We start from the raw sequence: 27,284 nt of genomic DNA, 5'->3' as shown, positions 1-27,284 counted from the left end.
TCTGGGGAAATTGAGTAATATAAAGCTTTCAGTGGCACTGGCCTGTGTGTGTCATCACTCAGCTACCCCCATAAATTAAAATCTCAACAGGTATCATGAGGCGGAAGTGCCTTCCTACTCTCAGCGGGATCCCAGGACCAGCAGCATCAGCATTCCCTGAACCTCATCCCAGACCAACAGAATCTGCATCTGCATGTAAAAAAGATTCCCGGGTTATTTGCAAGGATATTGAAGTTTGAGATGCTGTGGTGGTGTGGTTTAAAGCTTGAGGTCTGGAATTAGAAGGCCCATTTCAAGTATTTGTGCCTCTCATTAGCTATGTGGCCTTGTACAAGTTATTATTATTTCCACCCCTAATAAGTAGAGATGAATCTATGCTAAACACTTAGAAAATGCCTGGCAAATAATACTATCATTCTTTTTTAAAAAATAAATGCCCATGCACAAACTGTTAAGGTAACTTCCTCAGATACATTCTTAGCCAGTCTCTTGAACTGATCCACTGTGATTATAGCCCATGTCCGCCCCCAACAATTCCACCCATAAAAGAAAAGAAAGACGCCACAACTCCTGGCCGCAGAGTGTAAAATATATTGATGGCTGTAAAGGGACAACTTGGGGATATTTTAGGTCTGCTGAGATGATGCACAGCATACATACATGCTCTAGTTTTTGGAACCATGTCATTAAGTTTTCAAATACATCTGTTTTGAACATGGTATTTTGTTTTTTTCATTAGCACGAATTACTACTCTACAGTTTCTTCTAGAGTAAATAAATATAATGGCTGTTTGCAGAGCGACTACAGACTTACTTAGATGTTTAACAAGGTGAACGATTTCACAATTAGATCAACCATTGAGTTAACAGCAAGGTGTTTTTCATCTGTTTTGTTTACTGCTATAGTGGGGGGGTAACTTTTCCAATTTATTCTTTGTTGACATCTTTAGTTACCAACAGACTCCCAAAAGTAATGAAAAGTCGGTTAAAAAGAAAATTGTAATTATGCCATGGGTTTTCCCAAGATCCTTAAAGTCAGCTCATTTAAATTTACAAGAGAAAAATAACAGGCATCATGGAAAACTAAGTAACAAAAAGCTACTGAAAAATACATCTGTGGAACACAGTGGTCAGTTGTAAACAGCTCAGAAGAGCAAAAAAAAAAAAAAAAAAAAAAAAAGTCCTTCTAGCATGTTAAGCAGTCCAATGACAAACTCTGCTTTTTATTTTCTTCCTAGTGGCTATTTTCCTACCACAGTGTTGAGCTTCATTATTATATTAAATAACTTATATGGGTAAAAAGGAGTTTGCTAACCAGCAGCCAACTCAAAACCTTGGAGGAGGAGGGAGGAGAAAAATTTACAACACAGCACACACTAAAGGGAAACAAAGTCTGCAGTCAGCTTCCAACCAGTCTTACCCCTCTCTGGCAATACTGATTGAGCTAAGGTTTGGGATCTAAACGGGGGGTTTTAGATCCCCTCCCTCCACTCCTTTCTTCATTTAAGTTAACAAAAGAAACATGGGCTTCCTCAGAGCCAGCACTCAGCTGGGCAAGTCCCATTAGCAGCAAATGTTCAACCAAATAAAAAAAAAAAACACACACACACAAAAGAAAACTCCATCCAGGTGCAGAGCTGTGATTCACATGGAAATTCCAGGAGATGAATCATATGCAGAGCCGGGATTTTTAGAGGATTCTTTCTCAAGTGTCTTCAGTGAACATTTCAGTCTCACAAAATCTGAGTCTATCTGTCAGCTGCAGGAAATAAGTTCTTCATCTGGTCTTGAGTGAGCTTGTGTGCTTTGCTGACCGGGGTGCTCCAATGACTGCAGGGTCTTCATGAGTGTTCGTGGTACGAGATGCCAGAAAACAAAGGCCAGCCCCTCCATGATCTGCAGGAAGCAGCAGCAGCAGCAGCAGGCAGGCAGCTCCCATGTGTTAAACTCTGCCTAAGAGGCTCGACCTGAGTAATAAAAACAACACAACCTAAGACAGAATGTAACAGACTACTTGAACTAGGATGAAAATGCCTTGTGTAATACTAATTTTATCTTTCCTGTGTTTTAAGTTTGATTTTACAAAGTTAAACCAGGAAAAAAAGAAATCAAGCTTTTAAGTCCTATTGGCTCTCTGGGAAAACTGCCAGTCACTTAAAAAACAAACAAACATTTATTAATGGAGATGGCAAAAGCTTAAACAGATAAATCTATATCTTGCGTAGGTTTATATTATAACAAAAACAAAAAAAGCAAAGATCATTAATGATAAAGAGCTTTTAGGTATAGGTTATCACAGATGGATTTACTTGGTAGATATAAGCAGCTTCACAACACATTCCATGAACATTGGGAGAGTTTAAACAATAGTTGACAATAAGGGTGTCTGCCGTCAGAGGTGTATTTGTCACTGCCACTGATGAATCTACATGTCTGCAATGAATGGCTCTAGGGCCACCAAGAAAAGCATCTATGTAAAAATATCTTACTGCCTTCAAAGCTAATGTATAAAAGTTTTCAGGTAGGTACAATGATTCCAGAATATAGTCAGCCCTCTCTATCTGTGGGTTTTGCACCTGTGGATTCAATCAACTGCAGATCAAAAATATTTGAAACAAAAAATATGGGTCTGTACTGAATATATACAGACTCTTTTTCTTGCCATCATTCCCTAAGTAATATGGTATAACAACTATGTATATAGCATTTACATTATATTAGATATTGAAATTAATCTAGAGATGATTTATGGTACAACAACTATTTACATAGCATTTACATTATATTAGGTATTATAAGTAATCTAGAGATGACTTAAAGTATAAGAGAGGATGCATATGGCTATATTCAAGTATTATCTATTTATTATTTTGAGTTTACCCTAACAGGTTATGTGTTATTGAATCAGTAAGACTGATGGCCACAGGAAAAGAATATTTCTGAAAACAACAGCAACAGAAAGTTTCATTTTATTATACCAGGGACTAGAGCATTCTCAGATTTTGGTATCTGCAGGAGGTCCTGGAACCAATCCCCCATAATTACCAAGGGATGATTATGCTTAATCTTAGTATCCACTTAACGTATGTATTTTGTAAATTATAATAGCCTGTTTTATTTTGTTTTAACTTCTTCTTGGTTGCTATGCCTTGGCCAACACCTGCGATAACCCAGTACCATTCAATGACACTACAGGAGCATGGGCTGACGAGTAATAGAGAGCAAGACACTGTGTCCAGATCTGGGGCAGACATTAGGGGAAGACCCTGTGCTTGCCCTCAAGGGGCTTACATAGCAATAGAGAAAACCACAAACACTACACAAAACCACATGGCTGGTAACGAGAGAGGAAGAGTGCCTCCTGAGTGTATGAGTTCTGGAGAAATTCTTTCTAGGGAAAAACGGGCCAGAGACGGGGGAGGCATTGGAGCTGGGCCATGAGAACAGACAGGATATGGAAAAGGCAGAGTGTGTGGCTTGAACACCAACACAGATGAGAGCTGTTTTTCAAAGCTCCTTAAAAAACAATTTTAACGTGGAAACTGTCTTTTATACCAAAGAATGTAACTTTCATTTCAACCAATTGATATGGGAGTGCTGGGAGGGGAAGAGCACGGTCCCTTTAAATGATACGGAATGGGGAAGGGAAGTGCTGGGTAGAGAAAGGCAGGTCCCTGGCTAGGGCTCAACTCCCACGGACCTAGGTGAGGACAGACATTTCCTGCCCAAATGTTGCATTTCCCAAGACCACCCTGGCCCACCACGCCCCCCTCTTGGGCCTATAAAAACCCGAGACCGCCGGCAGACAGACAGACACACAAGTAGCTGGACGTGGTGAGGAATACATCTGCTGAAGAAGACGCAAGTGGCGAGTCGTCGAGAGGACATTGAGGGGAGCACACTGGTAGAAGGGCACGCCGGCAGGGCACACCGAAAGATGCCAGCACGCAGGACGGACTGGCGGGATGAGGCGGAGTTTGGCAGGGGCAGTCTGAGGAGGGGCTGGTCATCGAGAGGACACTGAGGGGAGCACGCTGGCAGATGGGCACACCGACAGACGCCAGCACACTGGCAGGCCACTGACCGGCGGGACGAGGCGGAGTTTGGCAGGGACAGTCGGAGGAGAGCCTGGGCCACTGAGTGGCCCCACTCCAGTGTAAAAACATCTCCCTTTGGGCTCCCCCATAGGCGGAGAGCTACTTCCACTCAATAAAACTTTGCACTCTCACGCCTGTAATCCCAGCACTTTGAGAGGCTGAGGCGGGCGGATCATGAGGTCAGGAGATCGAGACTATCCTGGCTAACATGGTGAACCCCGTCTCTACTAAAAATACCAAAAATTAGCCGGGCGTGGTGGCGGGCACCTGTAGTCCCAGCTACTTGGGAGGCTGAGGCAGGGGAGTGGCGTGAACCCGGGAGGTGGAGCCTGCAGTGAGCCGAGATCCTCCCACTGCACTCCAGCCTGGGCGACAGAGAGAGACTTCGTCTCAAACAAACAAACAAACAAAAAACTTTGCACTCATTTTCCAAGCCTATGTGCGACCCAATTCTTCCAGTACACCGAGGCAAGAATGCTGAGACACAGAAAGCCCTCTGTCCTTGCCATAAGGTAGAGGGTCTAATTGAGCTGGTTAACGCAAGCCACCTATAGATGGCAAAATAAGGGAGCACCTTGTAATACAGGCCCACTGGGGCTTCAAGAGCTATAAACATTCACCCCTAGACACTGCCGTGGGGTCGGAGCCCCACAGCCTGCCCACTGGTATGCTCCTCTAGAGGTTTGAGCAGCAGGGCACTGAAGAAGGAAGCCACACCACACCCCCATCGCATGCCCTGGGAGGGGCACAAGGGAACTTTTCCCATTTCACAATCAAATGTTAGATGTCATATATTATGTGAACAGTACAGACGTGGGAAGACATTATACAGTTCAATCTTTAGCTTTTAAAGTCAAACCTTTGACTTATGAACCTTTCCAATCTAACCACTAGTTAATATGTCATAAAATAAAAAGAACTATAAAATAATTTTGTAGGTAGGTCTGGATTAATTTAAAATGTCTGGAGACCACAGGTAATGCAGATACCAGATATCATTTATGTGTAGCCAATCTGCTAACCAATTTTTAAAAAAATCTACAAGAAAAGTAACAAAAGCTAAGCTATACCCAGGGACCCCACCAAACTTACTGTTTTTAAAAATACAGAAAGGAGGGATTAAAAAGGAGACATATGGAAGGCAAAATGTATCAAAAAAGGATAACTAAAAGGAGTAATTCTCAAATCTTTTATCCAGCAAGATATGCACTCTGAGGCTCATGTTTTGCACATGAATAATACTAAATAGCACAGTGAAATATTTTAATACAAACACAGAGTAATACAAAATTTTAATTGAAATGTGCCACTGCCAAGCACAAAATTATATATATATTATATATATAAAATATATATATAATTAGTCAATGCATTATTAGTTCTGTACATATATATATAGGCATCAGCCCAACAAGCCTGTTATATCCCATGGCTTTAGGCATTAGCCAAACCTTCTTTATGTTTGTGTCTGGGCATACAAGGAACATCTCCAATCCTTCACCAATTACTATGATATCCTAAGGATAAGAATTCCAATGCCTTCATACCTTATCCCTCATCATTGGGAGGTACAAAGAAGGCCTAAGCTTTCCTTTGAAACAAACACAACCACACAAAACCAAGTATATCTTAGATATCCTGGTTCATGAAATCTAGCCTAATATCAAGTATAATGAAGGCTCTCAAATGATTATGGGACCACAAAAATAAGAGAAAATGTGCTTGTAAACCCTAGTACAAAAAGGTATACATTCTGAGTTTCTCAGTAGGACTATAATGATAACAAGTTTGATTATATTATACCCTGGGCTGCTTTTGCCTATTAAAGTATCTCAAATGCTTAAAATACAAATTTAACCCTATTCTAGTTTTCTTCAAACATACTCATAGAATATCAAAAGTTGTAAATCTGAAAAATCTCCAGATTATGTTTAAAGTCCCAACTCTCTCAAACAAAGAGGTGACTGAGATCCACTTGGAAAGTGGCAAACCCAACTTTATAAAGCCTACTAGTACTTCTTTCTTTATCTCAGGTTAAATAAAATTTTAGTGTCAGAAGAACTCTTCAGAAATAAAGTCTGAACTTCTGATATTTTAGACAAAGTCAATGCATTTTTTTTAACATACTATGGTTCAGTTCCTCATTCTATTAAATAATGGGAGAGAAAAAGAACAGTCACTGTATACCTGCCAATATAAAAAAAAGAAAGACAATAAAGCAGAATGATGGTAGTGAGAATTCTGAGCCACAAAGATTTGGTGTACAAGAGATAAAGTGCAGAGGACTTGGAACAGATAGACAGCAGCTTCCTATAGAACGCATGTGGCTTTCTTCAAGGAAAGCCAATTTCCTTCAGACTTGTGCAGCAATGAGAAGAATGAGACCCACCTTAAAGACTTCCATCTGTCTTTCTCTATATGATTTTCAGGTCCTTCACTCTCATAAGAAGCCAAGTAGAGAGCTACAATCAAACAAAAGAAAGTGCATTAACATTAAAGCCTTCTCCTGATATATTATCTACCACCACCCTTGTTCGACTTGAGCCAAACTCCATAGCAAAATACTCTTCAAAATATCAAGTCATGACCAAGAAGCTTCACTGTTTCATGAAGAACACAGAATATCACTTTGCCTCTGACTGACCATCTCAATGAAAACCCAAGGGCTTCTAAGCCAAAAATGCACTTAATTACCTAAGAATGTATAAGGCAAAAAAAAGCTTATAAAATGTAAGCCATATGATGCTGTCGTATACTCAGACTTAATGTTCTTTACAAAGAAAGGGGTGGGAGTTCTTTCCTGGTAGCCTGAGTTGTTTTTTCCTTTTTTCTTTTTTTTTTTAAACCCTTTACTAGGTAAAAAGCCTAGGTAAAAATTTTCTAGGCCAATTTTCCATTCTACTAATATTTTTCTTCCTTTTTAAATCAGAAAGACTCTTCATTTAAAAATTCAAAACTTTGTTATTAGTCCTCTTTATAGAGATTAAAAACAAATCCCCTCTGGCATAGGTGATATTAATTAAAAATGTTCTCCTGGCTGGGTGTGGTGGCATAATCTCAGCAGTTTGAGAGGCTGTGGGCAGATCATGTGACCCAATAGTTGGAGACCAGCCTGGGCAACACAGAAAAACCCTGTCTCTACAAGAAAAAAAAAAAAAGAAAGAAAAAAATTAATCAGGCATGGTGGTGTGCACGCCTGTACTCCCAGCTATCTGGAAGGCTAAGGTGGGAGGATTGCTTGAGCCCAGGAGGTTGAGGCTGCAGTGAGCTGTGATCGTGCCACTGCGCTCCAGCCTGGGTGACAGAGTGAGTTGCTGTCTTAAAAAAAAAAAAAAAAGTCATTATTGTAAATACTATCAATCTACTATGAGAAACTGTTAATAGGTGCTATTAACTCCTGTAATATTAGGATATAACAAATCAATAAAATAAATCTCTAAGTATTTTATGAGCTCACTTCTGATGATTTTTTTCTGTATCTAATCTTTTTCTGCTTCAAATTCCCTAATGTTTTAACAGGTCAAAATGTTCCAGTACTTTTTTAAACAGCAGCGGGTAGCAATTTACTGTTTTTGTTATTTTTCTCCAAATTACACTGACTATCAACATACCACAAAACACCTTTTGTCTATTCAAGTAAGCTCAAGCAAGAAAAAAAAAAATTCTTCAATAACCCCATTTGTGCCCATAGCTTTGCAAATCTGGTATTATAAAGAATACTTAAACACGGAAACATACTGTTTATAGGTGAATATTAAGTGCAAATATTTTAGGGACAAATCATACATTTTCTGTGAAACAGAAAACTCTTAACATGGAACAGATCAGAGGACAGGCCTCATTACTACATGAGTAACCAAGCATTTCTATACTAATTTCCTAAATGAAGGATTTGGGGATGCTAGTGGTAGCTCCTATTGAATGGCCTTACCATCTTCACTGAAGACTGGTACTGTGAGCAGATACTGTAAGATCTTCCGGTCCCTCTCAAATGGACACTCCACTTGTTTCCATGTCATAAATTCACTCACTTGTTTGGCCAGTTCCCAAAATTTCTGGAAGATAAGTAAAAAAAGAATATAAAGGTGATCATAAAAAAATAATTATGAGTTTGGGAGAGGCAATACCATTTGAAATGATTCCTTCTTATTTTATTAAGGAGACAGGGTTTCACTCTGTCACCAAAGCTAGAGTGCAGTGGTGCAATCACAGCTCACTGCAACCTCAAACTCCTGGGCTCGAGCAATCCTTCAGCCTCAGCCTCCCTGCTACTAGCAGGGACTACAGGTGCGAACCACCACGACTAGCTAATATTTTAATTTTTTGCAGAGACAGGGTCTCACTGTTGCCCACGCTGGTTTCAAACTCCTAGCCTCAAGCAATCCTCCCATCTTGGCCTCCTAAAGGACTGGTATTACAGGCGTGAGCTACTGCAGCTACTTTCTGGTATTTAATCTTCTGAATTAAATAGTTTTCTTCATTTAATAAAACTCTATTTGTGAGGTAAAAAAATTTTCTCAAGTTCCCTCAAATAGTAATAATCATCATCATAATGGCTCAGCTATTCTCTTCTACTTGGTATTGTTAATTTCTAACAAAATAATATGGAAAGAGATAATTTGTTCTGAAACTGCAGAATTGGCTTTGGCTGCCTGGCCAGGAATGCGGTGCTGGAGAAGCTGCCCCTCTCCTTGTGCTTGGATTTTTGTATCCTACTTTATCACACTCACCTCAAAATTGACATGGCCATTGGGAAGGCGGTTGGCACAACCCTCATTGAGGAAATAAATATCTTTGATTAAGAGACTGAAGAATGGTATCACAATCTAGAGGAAACAAAAGATTCTGGTTTGTCTGGGCAAACAAATATTTAGCCTTTCATAAAAATACACAAGATTAATGAACAACATTAACTTTTGATTATATGAAAGGCCACAAAGAATTAAGGTACAGTGTTTTGTTTCTTACACAACAGCAATTTCTTCCCTTACATAATTTTGCTTATACTACAACTGCTATAACCAAAGCACAGCAAGGACAAGTAGCAATGGGAAGTGAATAGGTTAGTACTTTTATTACAATTTTTCCTATTTTTCTCATTGCAGTAGTATGCAATAAAATCTGAAAACTCTAGCTATTATGAAAGAAAAAATACCTAAAAGAACTCTTGCCTTTCATTTAGCAACCCCTTAGCAAAATGTTAATAGAATACCTATCATTGCAGGCACCGATTTTTTTTTTTTTTTTTTTTGAGATGGAGTCTCGCTCTGTCACCCAGGCTGGAGTGCAGTAGTGCGATCTCTGCTCACTGCAAGCTCCGCCTCCCCAGTTCATGCCATTCTCCTGCCTCAGCCTCCCGAGTAGCTGGGACTACAGGCACTCACCATCATGGCCGGCTAATTTTTTTTTTTTTTTTTGTATTTTTTAGTAGAGACAGGGTTTCACCGTGTTAGCCAGGATGGTCTCGATCTCCTGACCTTGTGATCTGCCCGCCTTGGCCTCCCAAAGTGCTGGGATTACAGGCATGAGCCACCGCGCCCGGCCTTTTTTTTTTTTTTTTTAAGAGACAGGTCTTTCTCTGTCACCCTGGCTGGAGTACGGTGGTGCAATCATGGCTTACTGCAGCCTTGAACTCCTAGGCTCAAGCAATCCTCTAGCCTCACCCTCCTATACCTGGTACTACAGGCACGTGCCACCACACCCAGTTAATTTTTAAAAATTTTGTGTAGAGATGGAGTCTCACTATGTTGCCCAGGCTAGTCTCCAACTCATGGGGGTCAAGCAATCCTCTTATCTCAGCCTCCTAAAGTGCCCAGATTACAGGCATGAGCCACCAAGCCCAGCCATGTACCAAGATTTTAAGATGCATGACCCATCTCCCTGCTAGAAGCTGTACTGCTTATTATTTAGACGTCTACATTTAAGATAAACTTTTTTTTTAGATAAACATTTTATTTCTTCTTGAAGACATTCCTCAAGATAATGTGAGAGTTCAGTTTAGAATAGTTGCTACAAACTTTCTATTGTAAACCTAGCCTGTGTATGATGAACAAGTTAGCACCTGCTCTCATAGGAAATCACCTAAGAAGTACCTTGCATAATATGTTTTGAGACAAATATGCCCCAGGTGAAGGAGGAAATATGAATGTATAAATTAAAATTAATAGCTGTTTAAAAACAATAAACCTTTAAAAATACTTTCCCATCTGAATTCTTTGGCTTGATGAGGTGGTATTTAATTAATTAACCTAAAGCAATAATCTCTAAGTACCCCAAATCATACTAAACCTACAAGAAACAGAGAAAAAGGCTCACATACAGTAATTTCCATTTTCTCTCAAATGTCAACATATTTTTAAAGATCCTAAATTTCCTACAATGTAAAAAATCCACTAAACGCCGATCGTGGGCCTATCTTGTTCCCCCAAAGTCAGATCTTTGAAGTTCCCTAAGCTTATGACTCAGGTGGTACTTCTATATTGAGTGAACAGAAAACATACTTTTGGGCTCACACGTAAAAATATTAAGTATCAATTCCCTTCTAAGGAAAAATTCAGATTTTCACCAAAGTCATTTAAAAAACAAGTTTTGATTATTTTTGTTTCATTGATTTCTGAAAATAACCAAGATGAATCTTCTGTTTTGATCTCTTTTGACATCTCACCTAAATATACTTTTAATCATTTGTTACTATCTCGGACAGTCTCTAAAGCCAAACTAGTAAAGATCTCATTACCTTTCCTTCTAATGTGATTAGCTATTTTCCATTATGTTAGAACTAAACAGCATAGTAACAATAGTAAAAGTACAACTGAACCTTGCTTCTCTGAAAGACTATTTGTGAATGGGAATACTGGACTTTGGATGCTGCCAGACAACAGCAAAAAATTTCGCTTCAGAATTTCCTGGTGGTATAAGCTAGGAGTTGGCAAACTGTGGCCCTCAGGCCTCTTTTTTATGGCCTAGGAGTCACACATTTTACATTTGTTACGTAGCTAAAAAATCAAAAAATAATAATATTTCAAGATGCATGAAAATTATATGAAATTCAAATGACAGTGGCCATTGAGTTTTACTGGAAGACAGCCATATTCATTCATCTTCATACTGTCTTCTGTGCTACTGTGTCTAAGGTGAATATGCACTTAGAGGATAATAAGGATACATCATCATAAGACAGCCCCAGGGAAATAAGAATAAAATTATAATCAAGATGTAATATTTGTATATTGTAGCAGCTTTTAAACAAGAACTTTATTTTTGTGCTCTATTCTTTGGTGCTGAGCTGTGAGATTCATGCAGTGCTGATCATTTACTGTTTCTTATTGATATTTAAACTTCTCATAAATTCACGCCAGGTGCCTATAGCTGGATTATAAATTCTAGATGGCAGAGGCTATTACCTTACATGATTTTTGCATTCAGGGGTGCCTGCAAGATGCTCCACTATTGACTATCTCAATCACTCTTTCATAGAAATAGAAATAATCTTACTTAGGATATTTTACTGCTCTGTTCCTTATGCCTGTATGCAAGAAAGAAGCCTTGCAGGCTTCAACTTCTCATTTATTCATGGATAATTCCCTTCAGATCTGTAGCCCCTATACAAATCTAATATAGTGAAAATCAGATTATAAGGACTTCAGATTTCCATGAGCTAAGTGAATGTACACATTATTAGTAGGAGAAAGCAAAAGTTCATTTTCCTGAAGGTCTTGTCAATGATGTTTTTAGCAGGAGAACTTCTCAGGTAATAATATTTTCGAATTTCCTTTCAAAATATTCTTAATTCAGAGACCCAGCAACTGCACCATAAGGGTTTTGCCAGTTCCACACCTAGAAATGAATGCTGATAAATAGGACCAAGTAAGTTCACAGGAGCAGAATTGGAATGGCAAGAGGATTTAAAGCCATGTAATCATATGAGAAATGGTTAAAAACCTGGAGACACAGGTACCTACAGAAACAAAAAAAAACAAACAGCTATTTAAAGAATATTTAAGGGCTGCTGTGTGGAAGACACATTTGGTTTGTTCTCTATTAGGTACCTAGAGATGTGCCACTCTGACCACACAAACTTGAGATTTAAAAGGATACAAAAGATTCACCATATTGGACAGGCTGGTCTCGAACTCCTGACCTCAGGTGATCCACCCGCCTCAGCCTCCCAAAGTGCTGGGATTACAGGCGTGGGCCACCACGCCTGGCCAAGAATCCCAATTTTCTTGAATAAAAGGTGGATTTAACTAGAAATGCTTTCACTCTTAGCCTTTGAGCCCAACTGTAAAAAGAGATGGCATTTTTTAAAATGGCTGTGGTTTTTTTGTTTAAATTTTAAGTTCTGGGATACGTGTGCACAACGTGCAGGTTTCTTACATAGGTATACATGTGTCATGGTGGTTTGCTGCACCTATCAACCCGTCATCTAGGTTTTAAGCCCCACATGCATTAGGTATTTGTCCTAATGTTCTCCCTCCCCTTGCCCCCCCAGCCCCCTACTGGCCCAAGTTATGTGTTGTCCCCTCCCTGTGTCCATGTGTTCTCATTGTTCAACTCCCACTTACGAGTGAGAACATGCAGTGTTTGGTTTTCTGTTCCTGTGTTAGTTTGCTGAGGATGATGGCTTCTAGTTTCATCTATGTCCCCACAAAGGACATGATCTCATTCCTTTTTATGGCTGCATAGTATTCCATGGTGTATATGTACCATATTTTCTTTATCCAGTCTATCATTGATGGGCATTTGGGTTGGAACCAACCCAAATGTTCCATGTCTTTGCTATTGTAAATACTGCTGCAGTAAACATATGTGTGCATGTGTCTTTACAGCAGAATGATTTATATTCCTTTGGGTATATACCCAGTAATGGGATTGCTGGGTCAAATGGTATTTCTGGTTCTAGATCCTTGACGAATTGCCACACTGTCTTCCATAATTACGTAAATTATGTTGAACTAATTTACTTTTCCAAGAACAGTGTAAAAGTGTTCCTATTTCTCCACAGCCTCGCCAGCATCTATTGTTTCTTGACTTTTTAATAATTGAATGGCTGTGATTTCATTTGTTTTATGAACTACAGAGTACAATTTATATGTTCACATAGAACCTGTTTAAAGCAAAACAAAACTAAAGCAGACATAATTTATTAAATGATGTGAAGGGTAAATACTTGGGACTTTTTGTAGAAAAAAACTTAGAATTCCACAACTGAGATATTTTGGAGGGATTGCACTTCAGAATTTCTTTGGCCAACAATGCAGCTCCCTACTCACAGATATGACTCCACAGCCTCCTCCCTGGGGCAGAGCCCACCAAGCCCTCACTGAAGCCCATGCAGAGAGAACCTTGCCTGCCCTGCAACACAGAGAAGGTGAATGAGGCCACATACAGCCCCTTCAGTGGGCTTACTCTTCAGTGTACTGCAATCCTCCCACATGTGCTCACTGTTTGAAGCTTAAAAGACCTCATATTAGATTTTTTTCTCAATCTAATCACAAGATTACTGGGATTGAGCAAGTAAAACTTAAAAGCTGGCAAACTCTGTCAGGCTACAGTAAGACTGTCATCTCTGCTTCATACTCCCTCTGATCTTATAATTTTCTTTATTTAAATAAAAAATTTGAAGTATTTACAATATCCCTCAAACATTGTTAGAACTGATATTTCAGATCTGATTGAGAACCAAGTTCGCATTTATTAAAGGTGGGGTTTTGTGTTTATTTTTATTTCAGATCATTGAGGCTGAACCTTTTTCAGGGGACGTGATTGGGAAGCCATGAAATGTTTTTTACCTCATTTTCTTTTATTTGTGGAAGATATAGTTTAAGTCAAAAGATAGATGGAATCTAAACCGAAAATAACCTCCATCAAGCAACCTTCATTAACCCAGTTACCATAGCTAAGTATTCACCTCTCAAATAACATGACTGACAAATGTTGAAACAGCCTATCCTTCCTCTGTAAAGAAATATGACACCAAAATGTGCCAAGAAAGGACCCTCAGAATCAAGAATATGGTAGATGCAGGATGGTACTAACTTGTTTTAAGAGTAGGGTAGAGTGAGAAAGGACCATTAATTTCTCAGACATTACCCCTGTGCTTTTTCTGCTACCCCCATAATCCAATTAGTAACAGCACACCTAATGCTATAGCAACTAACCCACTTTCTGAAAATAAATGACCTAACCATGGGAGGTAAGCTAATTCTTTTAAGAGAAAAGGTTATATTAAGTCGGCTACCTTGTGCAGAGCTTAAATGTCTATTTTCCATTAAACCATTAAACTAAATTACTCTCTAATGCTATTAGTCATCTTAACATATGACTTAATGTATTGCTTGAAACACAATTAAGAGGCACTACAGAGTAATTATTTAAGTAATGTAATAGTAACATAGCAATATCTAGTCTAACAAACTTTCTGGTAGCATTCTCCTTCTCTGTGTGTCAAGTGGTATCATTTCTAGAGTACACATGTCTCTCTCTTAAATCTTAACAAGTAAAAAAACTTCAGTGTAGTAGTTCACATAGCATTTCAGCATAAAACACAGCAACTCTACCATAAGAAAGATACTACTTTAAGTGCATACCTTTTCTCTACTACTATGAGCAGTTAAAGACCTTTGTGCTGCCCCACGAAGAGCTGTTCGATAATTATAGAAATTGCTTGAAGGGTCCATCTGATGCTATAGATAAAAGAGAGAAGAATATTAACTATTTATTTATTGTAAACTTCTGTAGGAAGTTTACAAGATCACATATTTAGCTATATACAAAATTCAAAATAAGTTAGGAAACTCAGTAGGAATATGATTTATCCTTCTCATACACACAAATGCACATGACACAAGTGTTTTCTTTCCTGAGATTTGGTGTAATTATGCGAGCTGATGTCAGCTTCAATAATGTTAAACCTAAACCACATTCTTTCTAGGCTAATTGTTGAGCTTAGATGTAAAACAAATAAGAGTCAAACACCAGCATCAGAAAAATTTCCTGTTTGCATCTGAAGGTCAACGGGCCCGTTGATGGTTAGCCATGCATAGTGATCCAACACTTTGTAGTGACAAATCATGCACAAATAATTGAAGCATATCATTTTGCAAGAAGGAAAATAAATGTATTAGGTTGTATGAATAGATCATAACATTATATATATAATGGTAATTTCCAATTTGGGAGAAAACTTGGGAGAGAACACTTTCTTATTGTCTCCAAAGATAGTAATTCGAAGCACTGATATACCAAGGTAGTACTGAGATGAATATGATTCAAATACACATACTCTTGCACGCGATTTTTTTTTTTTTTTTTTTTTTTTTGAGACAGGGTCTCACTTTGCCACCCAGGCTGTAGTGCAGTGGTGTGATCTTGGCTCACTGCAGCTCCCACCTTCCAGGCTCAATCAATCCTCCTGCCTCAGCCCTGCAAGTAGCTGGGACTACAGGCACATGCCACCACACCTGGCTAATTTTTTGTATTTTTTATAGAGGTGGGGTTTCGCCATGTTGCCCAGGCTGGTCTTGAACTCCTGGGTTCAGGTGATCCTCCTGCCTCAGCCTCCCAAAGTGTTAGGATTACAGGCGTGAGCCACTGCTCCTGGCCCACAATTCTTACTATCCTCAGAATTGTATGGGAAGGGCTTTTTCACAGGTCAGCTAAATTCGTTGAAAGGATGATGAACAAATGTTACTGTAGGGATGGGGAACCCTTCCCCCGAGACACTGAAGATAAATGAAGTTAATAGGCTCACAGTGAAGTAAAACTCTCAACTGCTCAGGACCAAAATTCCATTCTGACATATAAGGTGATGTGACTGACAGGTCACTATTTCCCCAGTCAATTAACCCCAGAATGGACATCTCTACCTATAAAGCAACCAGTACATAACCTGATTTATTTTCCCCTCCAATTCTACCCACTTTCCTTTCCCTGGGTCTGTAAAGATAGATGGGCTTTTTCCTCTGTCGTAGTCTGATGGAGAGGCAAGACCACATAAAGGAATTCCACTTTCCAGGTGTAAAGTGTTACTTAACAGCAAAACATCAGCTTCACATACCTCAAGAATGTCAAATTTTGCAGTCTTCACTTTGGCCCAAGTTTTTTTTAGTCGAGAGACTGGGCTCATATTCATACCAGCTTCCCATTTGAAATGGAGGGGGAGAAAAAAGGAAAATTGAAAGAGAGAAATAAGAAAAACGATAAACACATACTTCTAAAATACATTCATTACTGAGAATTCTAAAATTAGTAAGTAACAAACTCCAATTTTATAACTTTTTTTGTTCACAAATTCTGAGTTGAGAAACAGCATAAATGCTATCACTGACTCTGTGCAGAGGTGAACACATTTTCTCTATGAAGGGAAAGAGAGTAAGCATTTTAGGCTTTCAGCCCATATGGTCTGTGTCGTCACTACAAGACACTATCACTGTCATGCAAAAACAGCCACCATCCAGTTATGTAGATAACTACATAAACAAATGGTTATGGTTGTGTTCCAGTAAAACTTTGTTTATGTACACTGAAATCTGAATTTATATTACAGTCACATGTTAGAAATGTTAGTATTATTATTTTCATTTTTTTCAATCATTTAAAAAGATAAAAACCATTCTTAGCTCACTGGTCATAAAGAAACCAGTGACGGACCGTATTTGACCCACGGGTCATAGTTTGCTGACCTTTGACCTAGAAACTAATGTGTCAAACACGCTTTGCGTGTACTATCTCATACATCCTCTCAACATTCTTAAAAGAATATGCTAAAGTTCCAGGGAGTAAGAAATTTTCCCAAGGATATCCAGTTAACAAGTAACAGAGATGGAAGCTCACATGGAGCTAACACCATAACCCACACTCATTCCAACAAGCCATGCTGCCTCTCCTGAATGATACTTTATGTACTATAACTATTCAGAAAAATATTACAGTGGCTGTTGTACAGAAAAGGAACCCACGCCAGCCTAAATGAGTACGTATATTAATTCCATGCCACCAACATTCATATTTTAAGGACCAGAAGTGGGAGATTGCTTCCTAACTGAGGTAAAATTTACATACAAAAAAATACACAGATCTTAAACACATAATTAGATGAAATTTGACTAATGTGTAAGTCCATGTATTACCACTCCAATCAAGATATAGTAGCACATTTCATGATCCCAGAAAGCTCCTTTGGACCCTCTTTGGTCACCTCCCCACCACCACAGAAATCAGAACAGTGGCTGCCTAAAACCAGAGATTCGTTTTGTCTGTCCTAGAACTTCATATCAATGAAATCATACTGTATCTACTCTTGTGTCTGTCTTATTTTGCACAACATAATGATTCTAAAATTAATCCATGTTACTTATATGTATCAATTGTTCATTTTTATTGCCAAACAGTATTTCATTGTATTAACATGCCACAATTTATTTAGCCATTCATTTGTAAATGGGCATATGGATTGTTTCCAGTCTTGGGCAATTATGAACAAAGCTGTGTTCTTTTACAAATCTTTCTGTGGACATGTGTTGGCATTTTCATGGAGTAAATATGTAGGTGTGTGCAATCTCAGCATTGCAGGGTAGAAATATGTTTAGCCTTATAAGAAATTGCTGAACAGTTTTCCAAAGTAGTAGTACCATTTTATACTCCTGCCAATAATGTACAATAAGAGCCCCACTTGTTCCACATCTTTAACACTATTTGGTGTAACCAGTTTTTAAAATTCCAGTCATTCTAGTGTATGCAATGGTACTAATATTTTGCTGCAATTTAATTTGTATTTCTCTGATGACTAATGATGTGGAACACCATTTCAGATACTCGTTAGCCATTAATATACAGTATCCTTTCGCATGACATATCTGTTTCAGTCTTTTGGCCTTTTTTTTCTACTGGGTTATTTGTCTTTTTATTGATTTGTAGGGTTCTTTATAGATTCTAGATACAAGTTATTTGTCAGCTCTATGTATTACATACATTTTCTCCGATGCTATGGCTTGCCTTGACATTTTCTTACTAGTAGAAGAGGGAAATTAAGTAATCTATTATCTAGACTGTGGGCCTTTCAGTCCCTGATTCAGATAATCTTTCTGTTTGCTATTTTCACAGAGTTAGTCAGAAAAATAATCAGCTGAGACTTGGCCAGTATTTTTATGGGGGGAGAGAAAGAGGAAATTATATGTAAACAAAACGGAAAAATAAATCGGTGGAAGGGAGAATTTATTAGATTAAGATTCTTGAATTAAGTTTGGTGACTCTCTAGCTTCAAACTGATCCTTCGAAAAGACCTCAACTCTCTTCTTCTTCTTCCTTTTTTTTAGACGGAGTCTCCCTTTGTCGCCAGGCTAGAATGCAGTGGCATGATTTCAGCTCGCTGCAACCTCCGACTCCTTGGTTCAAGCGATTCTCTTGCCTCAGCCTCCTGAGTGGCTGGGATTACAGGCATGTGCCACCATGCCCAGCTAATTTTTGTATTTTTAGTAGATACAGGGTTTCACCATGTTGGCCAGGGTGGTCTTGATCTCTTGACTTTGTGATCCGCCCGCCTTGCCTCCCAAAGTGCTGGGATTACAGGCGTGAGCCACTGTGCCCAGCCTATTCTTTTATTCAAATGTTTATTGAGCACCTACAAATTTATAAGATGGCCATATAATTGATCATACAAACTAGGACACTTTTTAATGAAAGAGCTACTATCAAAAGCTATTATCAATAATTAAGGCAAGACAACAAGTATAAATTGGAACAACCAAGACATATTGTTACCATACATATTTATAGAATGAAAGGAAAGAAACATGGTCTCTGATGTTAAAACCTCCATGATATAGAGGAGTGAGTTTGTATACTAGAGTAATAAGGTCTGTGGGTGATAAGTACTAGAAGCCTGAACAGTTAGAAAATGTACCCGTTTCTTAGGCCACTCTCTTGTCCAAGGAATCAGATAATTTAGTCTTGGATCATTATTTCTATAATACTCGATATGCAAGCTGCCAAAATACTTTTTAAAACTCTTTACGTAGACAAATATCTTATGTATAAGCCTTTGTAGATGAATATTTAGCTAAGGTTAACTTAAAACATTCCAACAATTCTTGCATACTTAAGAAAGATTACACACATACTTGCACTCATTTGGCTATTTAAAGCATTTTGGGCATTCTCAAATAACTCTGGATTAAAAAATACAGTCTGTACTAACAAAACCATACTATTTGCACATTTTCTGTGGTTCATTTTACAGGATTCGTAAAGATAAACGACATGTATCCTCCACAAAATACTCACAGATTATCGCCATCAAGGAGTTGAAGTTGCCAATGTTAAAACACTCCCGAGCTACGTCAATGAAATACTCAATCATTCTTGCTCGGTGTTTTTTCTTAACAGGCTACACAGTAAAAGACAATAGAGGGCAGTTATCCAGTATGAAGGCCCAACAGTTCTAAAATAAGTATGAAAAAATAATGTTGAGAACTAGGAGACAGAAAATTCATTTCCTCACCATACAGATTTCCGTAGCAACCAAGTAGCTGAGGCGATTAAACCATTCCACGTAAGCTTCTAAGTTTCGTGTTTTCTTCCGTTCACTGTAGCAACTCTTTAGAGAAAACAAAGTAAACAGATGAGTTAGAGAAAAAAAACAATGTAGTGGACTCTCATTTTGTGAAATACGAGCCTTTATTCTCAGTTTATGGATTAGGAAAGCTTTTTAGAACAACAGAAAGAGAGAGAGAAAGACAACCACTGGCATTCTTGATTATCCTTACAGAAATATCAAAGTCCTTTAGGATAGTCCAGTGAAACACTTGAGGCCTAGAAATGTACTCTGATGCATTTATAAAAGTGTCCTTAGGCCGGGCGTGGTGGCTCACGCCTGTAATCCCAGCACTTTGGGAGGCTGAGGTGGGTGGATCACCAGAGGTCAGGAGTTCGAGATCAGCCTGGCTAACATGGTGAAACCCCATCTCTACTAAATATACAAAAAACTTAGCTGGGCATGGTGGCACGTGCCTGTAATCCCAGCTACTTGGGAGGCTGAAGCAGGAGAATTGCTTGAACCCGGGAGGAGGTTGTAGTGAACCGGGATCGTGCCACTGCACTCTAGCGTGGGTGGCAGAGTGAGATTCGGCCTCCAAAGAAAAAGTGTCCCTACCCCTCTTCCCAAGATACTAAGTTAGTCTGGATTGTATCTTGAGAAACACAATTCAGAGGAAGAATTCTGGCTGCATTCCAAAACAATCCCAACTCAGATAGAGTGCAAATACCAACTGCTATAATCGATACAGCAAAAAATGGCTAAGAGTACAGAGGAGTAGAACATTTTCTCTTAAAATTAAGCATAGGACAAAATTTTAGAACATAATGTTGCAACAAACTAAGTATCTCCCAAGTAGATAAACAGAAGTCTATACCATCATGGTCTTTAGTAGGGTGAGTAACACATTGTTCAAAGGCAAAAAAGTTAATCTCATCTTGAAGTTCAAGGCCAGCTTGAAGAGGCTAATTACACCCCTCTTTCCTTCCTTCCAAAAGAAAGAGACAAACAAAGAGTCCACTAGCCTTCTACTGCAAAACAAATTCTTCACTTCCTGTATTAGGAGACACTATTCTAAGGCCGGAAAGCAGCTGTTGCCCCCACTCTCAGAAGGGGGCTTTCAGCAGCGTGTGCTGTAGTCTTTGCCTAACAATTCAAAATGCTTCCAGGTCACTGGGAGATAAAAAATTTTCTTATATGTGTACACTGATTTGACAGTCCCTGCCCAGCATTATTTTCTTTAATAGTGGGCTGCACCTAGGCAATAAACCTCTCATGAGAGATTCACCTTAAAACAAGAGGCAAAGCAGTCAAGCCCCTTGCTCAGCAAGCTGGATGTGCATCCTGTCTTTCCTGCCCCTGCTATTGTTGAATTATGGGCAGAACCTTCTCTCTTAGCAGATTCTTAATCTGCTAAAACCATTATGTTCCTATTTTCATCACCACAAATGCCTGCATCTACTTGCTGTAAAGGTCTTACTAAATTTCCCAATAAGGAGGAAGAAAAGGCTACAAGTTACTGATGGGGCAATATTATAAAGGAGCTTGGAGACCTCGCTCAAGAAAACTGCCATGAATCAGACGTGGCTGATGGAAAGAAAAAATTCTGATTTTAAAATCTACAACAGAATATAGTTCTAACTTCCGTCCTTTATACCCACTATCATAGACTGATAAATTCCATTTTTGGTTTCAGTGCTGACCTTTGGGTAGACTGATTACCTTGTCATTATCCAAAGGGTCCTTCTGCACGAACGCCTGAACAAATTCTTCTGGCCCAATATAATTGAGCCTCTCCTGAAACACAAACCCAGAAGGTCAACAGTATTAAAGAAAATGAAAAGAAATGGACTGTCAACTCCCTCTATGACTATTGGCACCACCCCCCGTTTTTTAATGAAGATTATAAAATAAGCCTTTAGCCCTAAATAATTTCATCATCTTCAAGGTCTGTGCGGAGGCAATTTTCTGCTTGGGTCAATGTTCCACAAGACAGTGAAAGGCTGAGCAGGTTTTGGAAAAACTGATTAGAGGCGGAAGGTGAGGAAGGTCAATAAACTCTTTGCTCTTCAGCCTTGTTTAGTATTTATTTACAAGTGAATCCCCAGAATATCAGAAGCATTCATATTCAAATCCATAAACAAAGTATGTATCAGCTATCTCAGATGATTTCCCACTTGGATTATTCTGACCTCTCCTGTGACATTACCGCTGACAAATATATTGTCTGGTTGCCAAAGCAAAGCAAATCTGTGGTTGTAAAGGGCAAAGATGATAACGGCCTTACCAGCTCTATATGAGTCAGCTGCTGGGCCAACGTGTAAGGGTCGTTGCAGACAGTAATGATATCCCTTTGTATAGACTGTGGCTTGGTCTTGAGAACTGTGAGCCGATCTGTGGATGTGGAGCTGATTTTTGCCAGGACTTCTTCGTACTGGCTGAGCGCAGCAAGCTTGCGGATCAGACACTGCATCATTTGCTGGACATTCTTTCTGTATGTCTGCTAGGGAATAAGCGAAGAATTACATCCGTACTCTGTATGTCTGGTTTTGCAACTGGTCGCATGTCTGGTTTGCATGTCTGGACATGCAAACTCAGAGACTGTGTCCTCAAATGATTTTACCTGGACATTGGAGAATAAACTTGGTTAAGGGCAGTTACGGGAAGATTCAGCTAGCTCTAACAGTTTGAGACACATGCATAAGGCATTTTCAAACCTGTAAGGTTTAGTTCTTCTTTGGGGTTGCGACTGAGAGTACAGTTCAGGTTGGGCCATGAAAACACTCCAGTGACAATTTAGATTACATCTTGAGGGAATCCAGTATAATGAGTACTAAGTATAACTGAATGTCCTCTGTTCCAGCAAAGAAATGTACCTACCAGTTTACTTCTGGTGGGTTGAAATACATTGATCGCAAGTCAATGCATCCTTTTCCTAAGGCTTTTTCTTTAGGGCCACCTTCTTGATTTCTCTAGTCCTATCAATCTCATCAGTCTGGCTACCTAACAGAAATATACCATTGCTTCCAACTCACCCCCTCGAACCACCTTCTTTTTTTTGTTTTGTTTTGTTTTCTTTGAGATGGAGTCTCATTCTGTTGCCTAGGCTGGAGTGCAGTGACGTGATCTTGGCTCACTACAACCTCCGCCTCCCAGGTTCAAGCGATTCACCTGCCTCAGCCTCCCGAGTAGCTGGGATTACAGGCATGTGCCACCATGCCTGGCTAATTTTTGTATTTTTGTAGAGATGGGGTTTCACTATGTCGGCCAGGCTGGTCTCGAACTCCTGACCTTGTGATCCGCCTGCCTCAGCCTCCCAAAGTGCGGGGATTACAGGCATAAGCCACCGCGTCCGGCCTACCACCTTCTTGACTTACACATAAAATGTGGATTACCATGAGGAAGCAGTGGATATTCATTTCTGGCATCTGACCTCCACTGGGCTCATAATCATTTCTTTTGCATTCATGACTCACTATTAATGTTCACAACCAAACTCCTCCACATGGCAATTCTCCCTGCAACACTACTCCCAGGTGCCACTTTGTTTGCTACTTCATTATGCTACAGCCTCATGCTTAAGAGAAACTGGTTTAAAAAAGCACTGCATGTAGTTTAGATAACTGTCAACCTCCTGACTTTTAAAACATTTGTTAAATCAAGAAATGACTTCATAATCCATCAATCCCAGGGCACAGCTATGATATAAGTTGCAGAGTCCATTCAGTCTTCCTTTTCTAGCCAAAAATTTCCAAAATAATATTCTTCTAGGTAAATTATGATGCCTGTATCAGAGAAAGGCACACAGGCTGATTCAATGCTAACACGGTCCTTAGGTTAAATCTCCAAAGGAGAATATCCCCAGTAAACCTACAGATGTAGAAAGGCCTATGTTTATGGCTCCATTGGCTTTAAAAAAAATACCACAATATCATTTGCTGAGATTAATTATCTGAAAATTAAGTGGCATTTACCTACAAGTATAAGACCCATAGTTTTTTTATAGAGGCAATTTTATTTATTAGAGTATATTACAAAAACCCAAAAGAAGAGATATTTGCTTATGAGGAGAATGACAACATATCTAGAAATGGTTAACTCTCGCATAGTTAAGGCGTAAAAAGCATACACAGCCTTCTTTTCCTTTTCTTCTCTATTTGTTAGTGTATATTCTGCTGAGTTCTTTAAACTCGTCCATTAGATGACCCCTATTTTTCTCTACAGTCATGGATCACCCTAAAATCACTAATGAAACATCTATGTATTTAAAAATTGAACAGACAAAAATCCCACCTTCCATACAGCACTAAGGTTATCAGTTTAGAAAATGCTATTTGGTAATATGTTTGTCACTCAAGGGAAATGTCTTTTTTTTGGAATTCAAAGCTGTTCAAGGATGAGTTGAGGGTTATTTTAAATCTCTCATTCCTATTTCCCCCTCCTCTTTTAATTTTATAAACTTGAGTTACAGTAAAAATCTATGGCCAGGCATAGTGGCTCACATCTGTAATCCCAGCACTTTGGGAGGATGAGGCAAGAGGATCCCTTGAGCCCAGGAGATCGAGACAACATAGTGAGACCCTGTCTCTACAAAAACTTATTTATATATTGATTGACTGATTGACTGACTGAGACAGAGTCTCACTCTGTTGCCCAGGCTGGAGTGTAGTGGTGTGATCTCAGCTCACTGCCACCTCCACCTCCCAGGTTCAAGCGATTCTCGTGCCTCAGCCTCCTGAATAGCTGGGATTACAAGTGTGTGCCACCATACCCAGCTAATTTTTTGTTGTTGTTGTTGTTGTTGTTGTTGATGTTTTGTTTGTTTTTGTTTTTGTTTTAGTAGAGATGGGGTTTTGCCATGTTAGCAAGGATGGTCTCGAACTCCTGACCTCAAGTGATCTGCCCACCTCAGCCTCCCAAGATGCTGGGATTATTAAGTATGAGCCACCGTACCCAGCCTCTACAAAAATTTAAAAATTAGCCGGACACCTGCAGTCCCAGTTACTTGGGGGAAACAGAGGTGGGAGGATTGCTTGAGCCAGGGAGGTTGACGCTATGGTAAGCCCTGATCATGCCACAGCACTCCAGCCTGGGTAACAAAGTGAGAATCTGTCTCAAAAAACAAAGCAAACAAACAAACAAAATCTACCAACTTAAAATGTTTTATTCAGTCCTTTGTCCAAAATGTCATAACAAATGACTACATGAGAGTTAGATACTACTTCTAATAATTATGCAAATATTTCCCAGTATATTACTCAGAATGGTTAATAAACACCTTCTTGGAGATACTTAATTACAGCATATACTATCCAGGGTAGAATCGCTTCTCACCCTTTTGGCTAAGATCAAGTGCAGAGTAGAAAATACATGTTACAAAGTTGAAGTTTCACAGTCAGTAAAGCCTGTTTACAAGAGCAACCCACAACTATATGTTACTACTTTACTAAACAGAGTTTGATATGAAGAAGGGACTTAATCTTCTTTGCTAAGTCTTTCTCAGAAAACGCCTGAGTTTTCAGTATAAACAAATTTAACTTGTTTGTGTCCAATAGAATAGTTTTTAAAAAGAAAAAGAAATATGGCCCAATCACATACTGGACTACTGCATAGCAGCTGAAAGAAGATACAGCTACCTACATTGACATGGAAGGGTTTCCAAGACATAACACAGAGAAAACAAGCAGGGTGAAGAATACTAGGTAAACACACATGGAAACAAAAGCCATACACACTACTTTCTGTGAACACCTGTATACATAGGAGCAGCGCCGGAAGGATACACACAAAATTGACAACACTTGTTACCTTTAAGAGAGAAGTTGGATTGAATGGAGTTTTTTGGCCTCTTTTGCTTTGTATGAATTCTTTTTAAACAAAATCTAAGTGAATATATTCCTATATTACTTGATATATTAAAAATAAAATGTTTTAAAATTTTCCCACAGAATGGGATTTATTGGATAACACAGGCATGAGACATGCACAAGAAAGTTCTTTTCACTTAAAAAAGCCAACAACTCATTTAAAAATATTCATTATTCTATGCCTCAGCTGCTATTCCATGCATGTTATCATTCCTACATCATGCACCTTCTCCTCACCCCTTCCCGGGATCCCGGCAGAAAATACTATAGTAAGAAATTACCACTTCTATTCAGGGTACCACACAAGGGTACCTGCTGGGAAGCAATGAGCAGAACCGCTGAATGGGGGCAGCCTGGGTTCCACCCCAGAGATTCTGATCGACTTGGTCTGCAGTGCACTTGTGTCACATGCTCTGGATGCTCCTCAGCTGATCCTTGTATAAGCCAAGTGTGAGAAGCAATGCTTTACCAGCATATCTGCTGAAAGATTTTTATTTTGCAATCTTGAGGCGGAGTTTCACTCTTGTTGCCTAGGCTGGAGTGCAATGGCACGATCTTGGCTCACCACAATTTCTGCCTCCCGGGTTCAAGCGATTCTCCTGCCTCAGCCTCCCAAGTAGCTGGGATTATAGGCATGCACCATCACACCTGGCTAATTGTGTATCTTTGGTAGAAATGGGGTTTCTCCATGGTGGTCAGGCTGGTCTTGAACTCCCGACTTCAGGTGATCCGCCTGCTTCAGCCTCCCAAAGTGCTGGGATTACAGGCATGAGCCACAGCACCCAGCCTATTCCGCAATTTTAAAAAAATTTACTGGGGGAAGAGGCAGAGGAATGTACAATCAGGTTGTTAGCAAAAAACTGCATCAAAATATAAGGGAAAAATGTATGCAATAGAGTATGGGGGAAAGCTATTCAACAACAACTAGTGTGTGAGCATGTGAGAGAGTGTATGTATATGACCTCTTTTAAAAGTTTCCTGCTGCCAGTTGATTCCATTTGAGAAATCAAGCTTTGTGTTGTTAAGCATGGTTCCTCACTGAGTCATGAGTTACTAAATATGTACTTATTCTTTTTTATAACTTCAAATGCCAGTGACAGTAATTACCTGGCAAATAAAGATAGAAGCTCTTATTATAAAGACCAGCCCCTTAAGGAAGAGAAAATTGCATTCTACCCACTACAGTCATTTGTCATGTAATTCAATCATTAGTTTCATTTCATGTTTCTTGCAGGCAAGTCCTAATAAACCACTTCATTTTGGGCAAATCCCCAGGGGAGAAACATATTAAGCCAAATTATGTAGAACTGTCCTGGTAGATTCAGAAGAACCTGACTAAATTATATATAGGGCACATCTGGATTCACTGACTGCCAAAAGGAAAAAAAAAAAAAAATGTCCTAGGCAAGAAGCAACAAATCCCAACCCAGACCCATATTCCTTCCAATAGAGGGAAATAATTTTTCCCTATTCCAGTAATTCATTTGTTCATTCATTCATTGATTGACTCATTCATTCAAACACTACTGAGAGAATACTAGGTGCCAGGTACTGAGCTAGGAGTTAAGGATGCCATGGTGAACAAAGAGGGCACAGCATGGGGTCTAGAGGGGAAAACAAGCAATAAAAATGCAAGTACAGTCATCCCTCAGTATCCTCGGGAGATTGGTTCCAGGACTTCCCTCGGATTCCAAAATCTGCAGATGGTCAAGTCTCCGCTCTAAGATGGTACAGTATTTTCATACAACATCCGCACATCCTCCTGTATACTTTAAATCATCTCTACAT

The 27,284-nt window shown here is 39.2% G+C and overlaps 1 protein-coding gene across 10 annotated transcripts in view; it reads right to left on the bottom strand.

Annotated features, from left to right (window-relative positions):
- Positions 1–571: 571 nt before the first annotated feature.
- The window catches only part of RASGEF1B (RasGEF domain family member 1B), a 620,736-nt gene continuing 594,023 nt past the window's right edge, over positions 572–27,284 (bottom strand). For 6 of the 10 annotated variants that reach the window (XM_009447655.5, XM_054682934.2, XM_054682938.2 and 3 more), the window contains 10 exons: positions 21,917–22,132; positions 21,352–21,426; positions 19,597–19,692; positions 19,380–19,482; positions 16,156–16,235; positions 14,687–14,782; positions 8,828–8,923; positions 8,029–8,152; positions 6,487–6,559; positions 572–1,967 (listed from right to left, as the gene is read on the bottom strand). In XM_009447655.5, coding sequence (XP_009445930.2) covers positions 1,943–1,967; positions 6,487–6,559; positions 8,029–8,152; positions 8,828–8,923; positions 14,687–14,782; positions 16,156–16,235; positions 19,380–19,482; positions 19,597–19,692; positions 21,352–21,426; positions 21,917–22,132 — 984 coding nt within the window. In that variant the 3' untranslated portion in view covers positions 572–1,942. The remainder of the gene's footprint in view (positions 1,968–6,486; positions 6,560–8,028; positions 8,153–8,827; positions 8,924–14,686; positions 14,783–16,155; positions 16,236–19,379; positions 19,483–19,596; positions 19,693–21,351; positions 21,427–21,916; positions 22,133–27,284) is intronic. The other 4 variants (XM_054682936.2, XM_063809502.1, XM_063809503.1 and 1 more) reach the window with 2 other exon arrangements.

This window comes from Pan troglodytes, chromosome 3 (genome assembly GCF_028858775.2).
Source record: "Pan troglodytes isolate AG18354 chromosome 3, NHGRI_mPanTro3-v2.0_pri, whole genome shotgun sequence".
NCBI classification, from domain to species: Eukaryota; Metazoa; Chordata; class Mammalia; order Primates; family Hominidae; genus Pan; species Pan troglodytes.
The sequence above is the reverse complement of the archived record's forward strand: the minus strand, read 5'-3'. Positions and strand labels throughout refer to the sequence as shown.